Below are 14,065 nucleotides of genomic sequence, written 5' to 3'. Positions count from 1 at the left end.
ACTGTCATCTCCAGTCATTTCTATCCTGTTCTTCCTTCATTTTTCCTCATAGCATTTACCACCTATTGTCATTATACTATAGATGTATTTGTATATTTGTTTGTCTGGCTCAGCCACTGGAGTGTAAACTTCATGAAGATAGGCATCTTTTACTGTTTTTATTATTTCTATACCTGCAGCCTCTAGAGCAATGACCTGACATATAGTAGACCCTCAGTAAATATTCATTGAATGAAAAATGAAAGAATAAGTAGGGATTTGCTTATTAAAGACCTTAAATATAATATTTAGGAAGAAATATCAGGATTGACTTGGTATAAGGGTAGAGAAGAGTGCCAAGTCTGAGAGTATCTCCTGGGTTTCTGACTAAAGTGACTGAGTAAATGGCTAATAACCAAATATGGATTCAAGAGTAAGAGTTAAGTGTTTGTTTTCATTTTTGTGATGGTGTGGGATGTTGAGTCATACATTATGATTCTCCCAGAGTTGTAGTGAGGAATTCCCTCACCTATCAAGAATTCACAAAGTATTTCCCTCAAATGTACAACAGCATTCTACATTCATTCTACCATAAGGAATGAAGCTGATGTTTATTAACAGCTATAGAGCAAACCATTATAACTAATAAAATCTTACATTATCATCTTCATTGCATGGAAGTCAAAAGTGGACAATTAAGAAATTCAAATAACCTGCCTCAGAACCATATAGTTGAAATGAGAAAAACAATTTTTGCAGTTGAACGTAACTGAGTCTACCACTGAACCCATCATTTGTCACCTGGCATGCTGTTGAAGAAGTTTCTCTTTATTTAGATGATAAACTCAGCATCATTTCCCTACTAAAGAAATTTAATAGTGAGTAATTAAGTGTATTCATGCTCATGGTCCCTGCCATGAGTTTACAAATCAGTGGGATATAATAATTAGGCTAATCATATGGTGAATACTTACTTCATCCTGTGCTTGTCCCTACTAGAAACAGAAATTGTCTCATTAATTGTATGCAAATCCTTTCACCAGAATCATCACAGAAAATTATGTATTGCTACTCCTTTTCTAAAGAGAAGACAAAAGTAACATTTTAAAATATCACTTTCAAATCAACAAAAATGAATTGTTTTGGCTTTGTGTGTAAAAGCCAGATCAAAATTAATATTATTTACAGTACACAATTCGGAATTTAAATCTAATAAACTGATATTTAATATGTTGTGAAACACTTCTGTATGTTTTGTTGCTAGTGACGTTTTCATGATTAATTAAGGAGATATATTGGCCTCAAACTTCAACATAGTGTATTGATGAATAAATTAATTGCTGTTTTAAGAACCAGAATTCTATGTAGAGCATTGGCTCTCCTGCATCCTTAACCAATGAACCAACTTTTCAGGGTTAGCTGAGGATTTGTTTTTATGAACCAAAAGTATGCCTGTTTTTATCATTCAGAATATAACCCTTTCTAAAATGGATTTCACAATTCCTTTAATTCTATGTTTTTTGAGACTTATTTTAGCCTTTATTAATGACTCAAGAAGGTTGCTATGAAGACTGATCATGAAAACTTTAGAGCAATTTCCAGGGATAACCTAAGGACTTGCTGTGGTGTGCAGGGCTCTTGGCTCATACCACTCGTGATCTACCTCTGCCCCAGTTTGGGAGTTTTTGCGTTTACTTGTCACATTCTTTTGGGGTCTAACTATATAAACTAAGTCATTTTCATATCACTTTAATTCCACTGAATATTATTTATTATAGATTCAGAAATTAGATTGAACCATAAGACATTTGCCGAAATTTGAATATTTTAGACTAACAGAAATGGCAACTTCTTATGGTTCTACCTGATATAATGAAAAATCTCCTGACTCTTACATAGATAAATACAGAACGAGGGAAAATGTATAGAATATAGAGAAAAGCAAGCAACTGACGTTCTCCTTTCAATCTATTTTTTTTCAGAACCTATCTAGATTAGAGGAGTTATTGCATTACACCTATATTAATTTTAGTAGCCTCCTATTTGGGCTATCTTTCTCTCTTCTCTTTCTACTTATATCCTTCATTTCCTCTAATATTATAAATTCTAATATACTGAAAGCAATTTTATAAATCTGTCTCCTCTCTGCTCCAAAATCTCCAGTTTCCCTGTTGACAATGGAGTAAAATTTAACTTTTAGTAGTTTATTATTCAGAAGTTTCACTGAGTGCTTTTTAGTTGCCAGGCACTCTTCTAGCACTGTGAACAAAACAAAATCTGCCTTCATGAGCTTATATTCTAGTGGGGGAAATAAATAATAAACAAGGCTAACTGAAAAAAGTATATAGTATGTTAGATGGTGATGTTAGGGAAAAATAAAGCAAAAAAGGGCAATAGGAAATCTCAGGACAAAAGTTTGGAGAAAGTAGCCTAGGATGGGCCCACTGAAGAGAGAGCATTTGGGTAAAGACCTAGAGGAAATGAAAGGATAATCCTTGCAGACCCACATTGGAGAGAGCACACGAGGGCAAAAGCCTGAGTTAGAGTATCACCTGGCAGGTTATTGCAACTGCAAAGAGGCAAGTTTGCTACTGATGTCTGAGAACGAGAGTAGATGAGGTCAGAGATGTGGGGCTATGCAGGCTACTGTAAAGAATCAGTGAGAAGCTTTGGGCTGTGAGTGATATGATCTGGCTTGCTTGCTATGACTAGTCTGAAGGAGGCAAAGGCCGAGCAAGGGGACTTGTAAGGAGATAATTGTAATAACCCAGACAAGAGGTGATGTGGCTTGGACCTAGATGTTGGCAGTGGCTATAGGGAGAAATGGTCAGATTCTTGATATATTTTAAAGATAGCACTGACAGAATATGCTAAAATATGAGATGTGTTTGTGAACGAGAAGAGTTGATGATGACTGTTATTTAAAGACCTTCACAACACAGCCTCAACCTTCCTTTCTAGTTTTATCTCCTGCTTTCCCTGTTCACTAAAGTGTGGTGGAAAAGTCCCTACAAGTGAAAATGGAAAGCCTGAGTTCAAACTGTGGCTCTGCCACTTATTAGGGTAATGATTTGACATAAATCACATAATCTATCTTTATCTCTATATCTTCACTTATAAGGTGGGGATAATAATACCTACTTCACAGGGCTCTTAGGTGATTCAACTGTATTGTAAAATGATAATAAAGCATAATATAGTTTATGAATCCAGTACTCCAGAAAACTAGTCTATTAACTATTAATAATTTATTAAGTATTCTTTAAGCTTCCACCGCTCTGTCTTTGCCTTATGCTGCAGTAACTCCTTCCTCTTCACCATCTCCACCCATTAAACCCTCCCTGTCCTTTAAGGACCAAATCATAGTACAGGTCATTCTCTCTGCAGTGAAATTCTCTCTGAGGGGCACTATTCCTCCTCTCAATTCAACACTTTGCTTTCCCAAAGTGTTGGCATATAACTTTAACATGAAAATTAGGTCTTAAGTACTTTAAGTGTTTAATATGAGACAAACATTATTTTGGTGACTGTTAATTCATACATCTATATTTTAATCTCCTTATGAAGATATAATGGTTGTATTTTATGCAAGTTTTAATTGTGAACTTTATATATTGTGATATTAAAAAATAAGTAAAATCAGAATTGTGAATTTTATGTAGTGTGCTATAAAAAGTAGATAAAATCTCAATTGATGAGCAAAATAGTAACTATATAAATTATGCTAGATATCTATTTCTTTAGGAAATTGGTCTTTAGTCATTTGGCTTTAAAATTACACAAATTTTTCAAGAATGCTTTTCTTGCATAAAAAGAGATTCCCTTATACTATAAAAAGATATTGATAAATATCCATAGTGCTGAGGAGATAAAAAATGCTAGAGACAAGATTGAAAAAATATCCAATTATTCTTAGGGAATATTCAAAATCTACAGAGATGGTCTCTAGAAAAATTGATGTGTATAGCAAGAGAGAAAAGTGAGTTTCTCAAACTTGTGTCAGAATTTAGCATACTGCTTTGGGTGATGAAGGAGGTGATTGCAAAGACCATATCATTAGAAGTTACTTGACATCTGAAATCCAAATAGAAAAATATTCGCTTCTTCAGGAGATCAAAAAGACCTAAGAGTTTCTTCCAAAAACAAGTAAAATGAGCACCAGAAGAACAGATTGTCATTATGCTCAAATCTTCCTTCTCCTTATTCCTTATGTTTCAACAGTAACCAAGTTGCTTTATTCTGCCACTTTAATATAGAAATTACTCTCCTTCCTTATTATCTCTCACCTGGATTACTTCGATATGGCCTCCCAACTGGTTTTCCTGTTTTTTGTGTTACCTTCATCCATTGTATCCTTCACACCTTAGCTAAACGATCCCTCTAAAACACATGCAGTCCTGTCAGTCTCTTCTTAAAGTCCCTGAGGAGTAAAGGCCAAATTTTATAATATGGTAGAGAAGGCCCTTATGAGATGTCCCTTGCTTGTTGCCTCTCCAGCCTTTGAAGCTCTTCCCACAGTCCACACCAATTTTCCACACACCCTCCTTGTTCTTCCAAACACACAACATAATCTGAAGTATTTGAAGATCCTGAATGTGACCTGCCATGCTTCTTCTGATCCTCTTGACATCCTAATTCCTCTCTATGAAATTCCCATTAATTTATTTCTGTGTTCAGACAACTCTTTGCTGAGCATCTACTGAGAACCACTAGACTAAATACTGAGCACGGAAATACTCACTACCTTCATGGAGCCTACAGTATGGGAGTGGGGGGAGGAGAGGGAAGACACTAATCAGGTCATCATTCAAAATATATGGTTAGAAACTGGTAAAAAAAAATCTCTGAAAGAAATATACAGAAAGCTACAAGAGATTATATGAGGGAGAAGTGATCTAGTTAGAAGGTAAGTGATGTCTAAGGTGAGGTCTGAAAAATGAATAGAAGGCAAAAGTGGAAGGAAATAGTCTTTTAGAGGGAGCACTAGCATTGTGCAAAGGCAATGAGGTGGAGATGCATGCTACCTTTTAAAACATCTGAGAAGGACAATGTTGCTAGAGGTTAGAAAACAAGAATAGTAGTGGTACAAAATGAGACTAGAAAGAGAGGGAGGAGACAAGTATGACCAGATTTTGGCATGTATCATAAAAGAATAGGAAAACATTGAAAGCTTTATTCAAGGAAGTACCATACACTTTCCAGACAGAAACAAACTAGACAAAGATTAGTCTAGTTGCCATGTAAACAAGTGAAATAAAATTCTCCAGTGGTCTAGTTCTAGAAAAGCCCAAGAGAAATAAGAAAATAACATATGCCTGGGAGGAGGAGTTTAGTGCCTTCAACCTGTGGCAAATAGTTGAAAATATTTGCTATATGCCTGTATAAATAAGGATTAGGTTCAGTTGCAACTGACAGAAAACTTTAAAGTTTTAAAGTATCAAATTCCTCTGTATGATATCTCTGAATTAAATATGGACACTACAATGTAGTGGTCAAGAGACAATAAATGTTATTGTCAGAAAATACAAGAAGACTTAGGGAAAATCTAAGACCCAAAATAGCCATCTTTGAAGAAGGATTTTCTATTTTTACTCTTGATTTTTTGTAGAAAAGGGAAAACTCAAGACATTCCATCTTACCTCAGGTTTACATGTATGGCTTCAAACTGGTAAGTTGGCAGTTCTTTGCTTATTTTCACTATGCCCTTCTTGAACTATGGCATAAATAAATGCTATAGTCACAGCTGCAGATAATTTTAACCAAGCTACATTGTTGGTTACTCCTTCTGTGTTCTGAGATCTTAGAGTTCAGACTGTAGACTTTGAACATGTTATTTCAGTACCTAAGCTGCTTTGGAAAGAGTCCAAACCAAATGGTTACTAAATCGGCTCTGTAGTGCCATCATGATGGCATTAAATGCCGTGAGGATTACAGAATCGTATTCCTCTCTATGACTGAGATTAAAACACAGTATAAAGTAGACTTTCAGATATACACACCTTTCTCTTGGAGTATACCAGCTTTGGATGCCGGTAATTATGCCAGATGAGAGAAATTGGGTAGTAGTGGGTATCTGCATAGCAATCTATAAAATTAATGAAAGAGGCTTTAATTTGAGTAAGTACAAACTGCTGCTATATCCCTTTGTCACTTCTTTTTAAGCTCAACGATGCCACATGGGACAGACCCAGTCCTCTCCTTCCCAAATGAGTTCCCATGGCCTCAATGTTTCTCTATCTCATACTTATAAAGGCATATCCTTCATCTCATTAAATTAATTATTCTGATGATATTCCTCTTAATTTCTATATTTTCACTTCTCATTTTCTCCTCAATTTCTTACTTCTCTGAAATATGACTCCTATATTCAGCATTCCATTGATGCTACTCCTGTTGTGTGCACCAGTGACCTCCTAATTAAAAAACACTTTTCTATCCTTATCAAAGAGAAGGGTTTTTTAATAGCATACAGATAACTCTCTCCTTTTTGAAATTATGTCCACTCTGACATAAATATTTCCTGACTCTCCTCCTGCCCCTCCATGTGCAGATAGTTGAATCAAATAACTCTTTCAAAAGATAACATCAAATAAATAAGCCCAGATTGTGTTGCTAGCAGCCGAATATCTGGATGGTACTACTCACCCAAAATAGGTCATTATTCATGGGTGATATAAAAAGTGTTGATGTGTAAGGATACAGTAGCTCAAGACTGCTTAAATCACTATGATTCTATTTAGCATAATTAGTAATATCATTACATAACATTTTAAAAATATTTGTATGTGTAATTGATAGTGTTCTTTAATAACCATGAAAAAGCCTTTAATCGTTTATTTTAATCCAACAATGTGATCTTGTCCATCATACATTTTCACTACCATTCTAATAAAATTATTTTGGGTCTTTTGAAGTTACTTATACAATACAGTGTAATTTGCATAATAGTTACTTAAATATCAGTTTTGCTAGATCCTTGTCAAGACAAGAATCATAACTTTGTTTATCCTGGCATACCTTAAAGAATCTTGAATATCTTGGTTTTCAATAAATTATATTAGATTAAAATGTTAGACAGCTTTTAAATAAAAGCAAGACTTGAAAATTCTTTACAGTAGTGAACTCCCCATTACTCTTGTGATATTCACCTAAAACTGTAGCATTCATTTTCTGACCAACAATATTGCACTACAGATTTTCTAAGAACTAGGAGATACAAATCGTAGGCAGTTGTAGAATTAGTATGACTTGACTTGTGATTTTCTAGTTTATATAACAGCTAAGTTACACAATCATAGATTTAACAGCAGTATTTTCTCTGAATTACAATATATTCCCAACTATCTTGGCAAATAAATAAGACAGGCACATCTGAGTTGCAATGAATAAGATAGGATATTAAAATCAAACACAGCTTGTAAAAGAACTCAAATTTTCAACTGGACTCTGAAACTATAACTGTGTGTCCTTTGCATTAAAAAGATGCCATTTATTTCTGACTATGATTAATGGTTCTTTTTAGGCAACCAACTTTCTTTGCCATTTAACAAAGATTGTGTCCTAGGGTTTTGTTTTAATTCTAGTGTCACTTCTAAATCTGAAAAATCAGATAACAAAATGTTGAATTTGAATTATAATTTTGTTTTATTAGTGTGAATCATTCAATATCTGTTATGCAACTGGGAACATATATAAATTTCATCAGAAGATGTGTGGCTCTATATTCTGTAAAATTCCTGTAGGCAGGAAAATAACAGCCTAGCACTGACATGAATCCTGATATCCACATGACGTGATGATAACGAACAAAGGCAGTATCTAAAGAACAGTGCCAAGCTGTGAATTGGTCACAGGGATGATGTGTATGGACATAGTTATTATTTTTACAACATGCAAGAAAATCAAACAAAAAGTTTTTAAATTATTTTGGTACTACAGTAAATAAAAGGAGAAAAGGGAAAATAAGATGTCAATTGGTATTTTTAAAAAGAACATGTTCATAGGTGTCAAAAACGAATGAAAGAACATTGATTCACTCAGAGAGCAACTCCCAGTAACAGGATAAATGAGGCATGAACGTGTACATTAATGTTGTCTAACCCAAGTTTGCGTGCTAGATGCATAGTGAGGCCAAACAAACAAAAACGTCGGAGTTTGGATCAGAGAAAGGTTTACTGATCTAGAGGGTGCTGCTCTCCAGAGAAGATGGGAGATGTAGGTTTGTCTCAGATCCATCTTGCTGGTTGGCCAGGGTGCAAGGGTTTTAAAAGCAAAAAGGGTAAAAGGGGAGGGGGCTTTGTAATTTCAGCTTCCCATAGATCTCAGTTGCAGACTTCCTGCCACCGTCTTATGACTTGATGTGTCATTGGTGATTTTGATTGATTGTTCCTGCAAAGCAAATTAGTAAATCATGGTCTTGTGATCCTTTAACTTCTTTCTAGGAGAGAGCAAAAACAATAGTTGAGACATTTTATTATTTACTTAGAGCATTATGTGATGGTCAAGAATTTCATTTCCCAGTTGGCCCCTGATGTTTTTTCTGTTAAGACCTTTTGGGCTTTGTGTTTTCTCCAAGACCATTTGAGTTTGCTTCACCTTTGTTTCTGTGTTCCCTCACTTCCCTAATTAGTAACTGATGCTCTTTGGAACTCAGGGAAAGCCTAGAAGACTAAAGCCTTTCTCTAAAAACAAGAAATGGGGGACACCGAGGGACTTTTGAACCCAGGAGGACCCCTCAGAGTCCTGCTTGATTTCATTAAGACAGGATGCAGACCATCATGTTACATATGCATATAATAGGAAACAAGGGAAAGAGTACTGGATTTGGGGCAGGGATAGGGGGAATCTAGGTAAGATTTGAAAAGATAATTACAGGCATACATTACAAAAGGAAAGACTAAATGAAGCAATAGATATACTAGAATAATTATATAGTAATTAACATGCCCTCTTTCTTCCTCTTTAGGGAATTTTTTTCATTTTGATAAAAATTAATCCTGACTGCCACAGTATTTCATTTGGCAGGATATCAGGTAATTTATATTTCAAATATGACCTCATCATCAGTTCCATCTGTTGATATTAAATGAACATCCGTAATGTTTGAAACTCTGACTTGTAGAAAACATACCTAAAAATAAAAATCCTTGAATCTGAGAGACTCACATACCAAACAGAAAACTGAATAAAAGTGCTCTTATCTAGCAAATGCTTTGCATTCATTTTAAATCTTCACATTTAATCCACCCAGCTCTCCACTCTAAATCCAGGGACCAAGGGAGGGAGAAACTATAGGCAGCTGCTGCCATAGAATGAGCTCAAATAAGTGTTAGACCTTCTTAAAGAGGACTAGCATTTTTTTTATGCTAAGCCACAAAGGGAAAAAATAACAGGCTCTGATCCTAAACAACCTTTGTTTAAATGTTATACATAGATTCAAAGAATCTTTTTTCCTTTTTTTCACATTCCAACTCAAAACTGAGAGCTGGAAAAAGCAAGATTTCAAGACAATGTTGTCATGAAGAAATATTCTAAGTGCTGGGTTCATGAGCTTGCCCCTTCATCCTTAACCCAGATATTAAGACACATGACTTCCCTTCCACATGCAGAGAGATCTGAATGAAGAACAGGGTAAAGACCATTCCATTCCCTCTGGAAGTCTGTCTCCAGCTAATAAATGCTCCTTTTTCAGCAATCTTAAAGGCACCTTTTCAACCTTCAAGACCCAATTTAAGTTGTTTCTCCTCATGGCATTTTTCCTGGTCCCATTAAGGCAGATTTAACCAAACTTTCCCTTGGGCCAACACTTTCCCTTGAGTACGGCTATCATTACACAATTGTAAACTAAGCTGCATTTGTTTATTTGAATGTCTGTTTTCTCTACTAGATTATGAGTTTGAGTGCCCATTGCATCACCTAGTTTTCATTCAATTCACCTCCAATCCACATCATTCCCCTACCAAGACAGGAAGAGTTAAATAATGCCTTCTCCATTTACAATAATGGGTCCTCAATAAATACTGTTGCAATGTTTATTTTATGACACAGTTGAACCCAAAAATGTTGTTACTACTTTGCTCAAGGGGAAAATCAATACAGTTGTTCAAACTTAATTCTGTCTAGTGAGTAAAATTAGCAAAAAGTTTATTAAATTGTTCTTGACTACAGGTGGTACTAGATTTTGTTTTTGGTTTATCTCATCAAAAATGTGTCTAAAGCAATGTAATTGTCTTTAGTAGAGGGATTTTGAGAGCTTACTCAAGGTATGATGTTGCTACTTCGTTCAAGCAATATTTTTAAGGAATGTTTTTGCCCTAAGTAAAGAAAGTAAAATTGAATGATTCAGAAATAAACACTCATGTTTTTAAACTTCTAATAATTCATTGTATATTTTGGAATATAAAAATATTGATGTAGGCTCAGTGCCTGCATGTTATTTAAGGGCATGTTTTTAGTAACCCCTCTGGATTTTTTTCCCCACTAGGATACTCGATACTTCAAGCTATCATGGAAAAAGCAGGACAAAATGGTTGGCATGTCAGTGCTATATGTGTGGAAAATTTTAATGATGTCAGCTATAGGCAACTTCTAGAAGAGCTTGATAGAAGACAAGAGAAGAAATTTGTAATAGACTGTGAGATAGAGAGGCTTCAAAACATATTAGAACAGGTAAGTACTGGACTTATGTTATTATTAACCTGGACCTTCTACAAAAATAGCTGACCTTTTTTGGCCCATCAATATCTTCTTCTAACCATTTAGCCTGAAGTGTGGAGTTTGGGAGTTTTCATTCCATGATTTATCTATCTCCAAGACTAAATCATAATCTTTTATCACCAAAGGCCATTGTGGTTCTCAATGAAGTTAGAAGTACTTTTCCTCACACATTTTTAAGACATGCAGTAGAAAGGACTTTTTGTGACTCAAGAGCTCTTGACCTCCTATTTTCATAAGCATTAAGATTGAAGATTAATGCCATCTAAAATATTAGAAAATGTGACTCTGTACTTGTTATAACCTTTAGAGAAATAGCTCTGTGAGAAATATCAACATGAATTAATAAAGCAATGAAATAAAAGAAAATTAAGTGGCACAGTGTATATAGCAAATTTTCTTCTAGATGTTGTAAGTAAATACATTACCACCACAGTGAAGATGGTTTTCAAATCTCCTCACAAGGGAGAATCCTTTAATAAAGCTTTCAGTAAGTATCTGTTGATTTGATTTGAAGCATACAGGAAAAGATAAAATTGAACTTTGTCAGTGTATTATATGAAAGAAAAATATCATCAAATAATGGATAACACTTGCCTTGCCCCTAATCCTGCATATCATGATAAAGCTTTAAAGGTGGTATTTGGCCAAAATTGCAGTGAATGAATGCCATCTAGTGGTTTTATAAATGTTTGCTCATATTTATCTACAATATGTTAGGTTAGCTAGACAATAATGTAGCATGTTTTATTGGTTAGTTTGCTACATACAGTTTATTTGCATAACAATATGATTTGATTCGTAGTAATAACTTACCAATTTGGAGGTTTATTTATAAGAACAAGTTAAGTACTGAACTATACATACCAAAGCCAAGATATGTTTCAGAGATTTCTCCTTAATATCCAGGGACGCTGAACTAGATGCCGTAAGTTTTCTTCTTCAACTATAATTAGCATTTGTAAATGTTAACAGTAAAAAAGCATGTAATATTTCTTTTAAAGTTCTCGTGAAGCCAGACTATACTGTAAGGAAAAATGACAGAGTACTCTCCTTCTGTTACCCTTTTATAGAAGAAGAAAAAAAAAACATTTGATTGATGAATTGTGTTATTATTTTATTAGAAAATGTTAATTTTAACCTGTACATCACTCAGGTGTATTCCTCAGGGAATCCAAGAAATCATTAAGGTTGTGATTATACAAGGTATATGAAACTTTCAGTCTGCATTTATGGAATCCAAGAAAAAACTCTCCTACTTTCTTAAGCAAGACCTGGTCACTTCAGCTCAGACTCCCATTCTCCCTCCCTCCCACTCTATCCCTATGTTGAGAGTTTGAGTTGTTTGACATGAACAACTGAAGCTTTGTAAATAACTCTTCATGAATCCCACAGAACAGTCAATGCTAACATCTTCCTGTCAGTGGGTAAGTAAGGCTCAGAAAGACCCTAACATAGCCAAAAATAAATAAATAAATAAATAAATTTAGAAAGACCCTCTAGTTGCTAAAAGACTTGTGCTTAAAAGACCACATCTGGAGAAGGCAATTGAGTGCCTAAAGCACATTGACCCATTTCAGAGGCTTAGCAGGTTTCTAAGAAGAAAATCAGCACACCCAGGTGCTATGGATAAACTTGTTGAATAAATAAGCCTTAAATAAGCTCTCACTAAGGGAACCAAGCATCTTACTTTTGTTATGATTTCAAAGAAATTATTTTTTTTCCAGTTTTATTGAGATACGATTAATATATAACATGGTGTAAGTTTAAGGAATACAACATTATAATTTGATACACAAATATATTGTGAAATGACTACCATAGTAGGGCTAGCTAACACCTCCATCACTTCACATAATTACCGTTTCTTCTTAGGGGTGGGAACATTTAAGGTCTACTCTCTTAGCAACTTCTAAGTGTATAATACAGTACTGTTAACTATAGTCACCATGCTGCACATTAGATCCCCAGAGCTTAGAAAACTTGAGTGTTTACCATTACCCTTCCTATTTTAATTTCTTCAGAATTCTAAAAGGTTTCTTTTCTATCACGACTGCATAGTAATAATGAGACTATTAATAGACTTTTGTCTCTTTAAAATGCGGCTCAAATATAAATCTCATAAATTGTAACAAAGTCTACTCTACTGTAAGAATATATTGTGTTCTTAATTGTCCTATAAAATTTCTCCCCAAGAAAAACTGTTTTCTCTTCTGAACATTTTTTAACTGTCTATATTTTAATTCCTGTAGCTCTAAGCAAAATCACTTTTAATGTTTCTTGACTCATCTAAAAACAAGAGCTAATCCAAACTTTGTCAGGAACTTGTACATTTACTTCAATAACTCTGTGTTTCAATATCCTCTTTAATAAAATGAAATAACAATAGAAAACAATTTCAGAGACTCAAACAAAGCATTTTTTAAAAAGTAAAATGCTAAGTAATCTTGATCAGAAAAATGTCTCTGATTTTTTTCTATTAAAGTATAGATGATTTTCAGGTGTACAACATAGTGAATCAATATTTTCATAGATTATATTCCATTTAGAGTTGTTATAAAATATTGGTTATATTCCCTGTACTGTACAACATGTCATTGAATCTTATTTATTCTATACATAGTAGATTGTACCTCTTAATCCCCTACTCCTGTCTTGTCCCTCCCCCCTTCCCTCTTCCTGCTGATAACCACTAGTTAGTGCTCTATATCTGTGAGTCTGTTTCTGTTTTGTTATGTTAATTACTTAATTTTTTTTTTAAATTCCACATATAAGTGATAACAAACAGTATTTGTCTTTCTCTGCCTGACTTATTTCACTAAGCATAATACTCTCCAGGTCCATCCATGTTGTTACAAATGGCAAAATTTTATTTCTTTATGGCTGAGTAATATTTCATGCTATATATATATGTGTGTGTGTGTGTGTATATATATACATATATATATATATATATATATATATATCTCACATCCTCTTTATCCATTCATCTGTCGAAGGACACTTTAATTAGTTCCATGTCTTAGCTATTGTAAATAATGTTGCTGTGAACATTGGGGTGCATGTATCTTTCTGAATTAGTGTTTTTATTTTCTTTAGATATATATCCAGGAGTGGAATTCCTAAATCATATGGTAGTTCTATTTTTTAATTTTTTACAAAACCTCCATACTATTTTCCATAGTGGCTGCACCAGTTTACATTCCCACCAAAAGTGTAGGGTTCCCTTTTCTCCATATTCTTGCCAACATTTGTTATTTGTGGGCTTTTGACGATGATAACCATTCTGACAAGTGTGAAGTGCTACCTTATTGTGGTTTTGATTTGCATTTCTCTAACAAATAGTGATGTTGACCATCTTTTCATGTGCCTG

The 14,065-nt window shown here is 34.3% G+C and overlaps 1 protein-coding gene across 3 annotated transcripts in view; it reads left to right on the top strand.

The window, feature by feature from the left end:
• The window catches only part of GRIA4 (glutamate ionotropic receptor AMPA type subunit 4), a 536,727-nt gene that overhangs the window by 340,945 nt on the left and 181,717 nt on the right, over nt 1–14,065 (top strand). For all 3 annotated transcript variants that reach the window (XM_059929352.1, XM_059929353.1, XM_059929354.1), the window contains exon 4: nt 10,463–10,647. In XM_059929352.1, coding sequence (XP_059785335.1) covers nt 10,463–10,647 — 185 coding nt within the window. The remainder of the gene's footprint in view (nt 1–10,462; nt 10,648–14,065) is intronic.

Source organism: Balaenoptera ricei, chromosome 8 (genome assembly GCF_028023285.1).
Source record: "Balaenoptera ricei isolate mBalRic1 chromosome 8, mBalRic1.hap2, whole genome shotgun sequence".
In the NCBI taxonomy this organism is placed as follows: domain Eukaryota; kingdom Metazoa; phylum Chordata; class Mammalia; order Artiodactyla; family Balaenopteridae; genus Balaenoptera; species Balaenoptera ricei.
The sequence above is the reverse complement of the archived record's forward strand: the minus strand, read 5'-3'. Positions and strand labels throughout refer to the sequence as shown.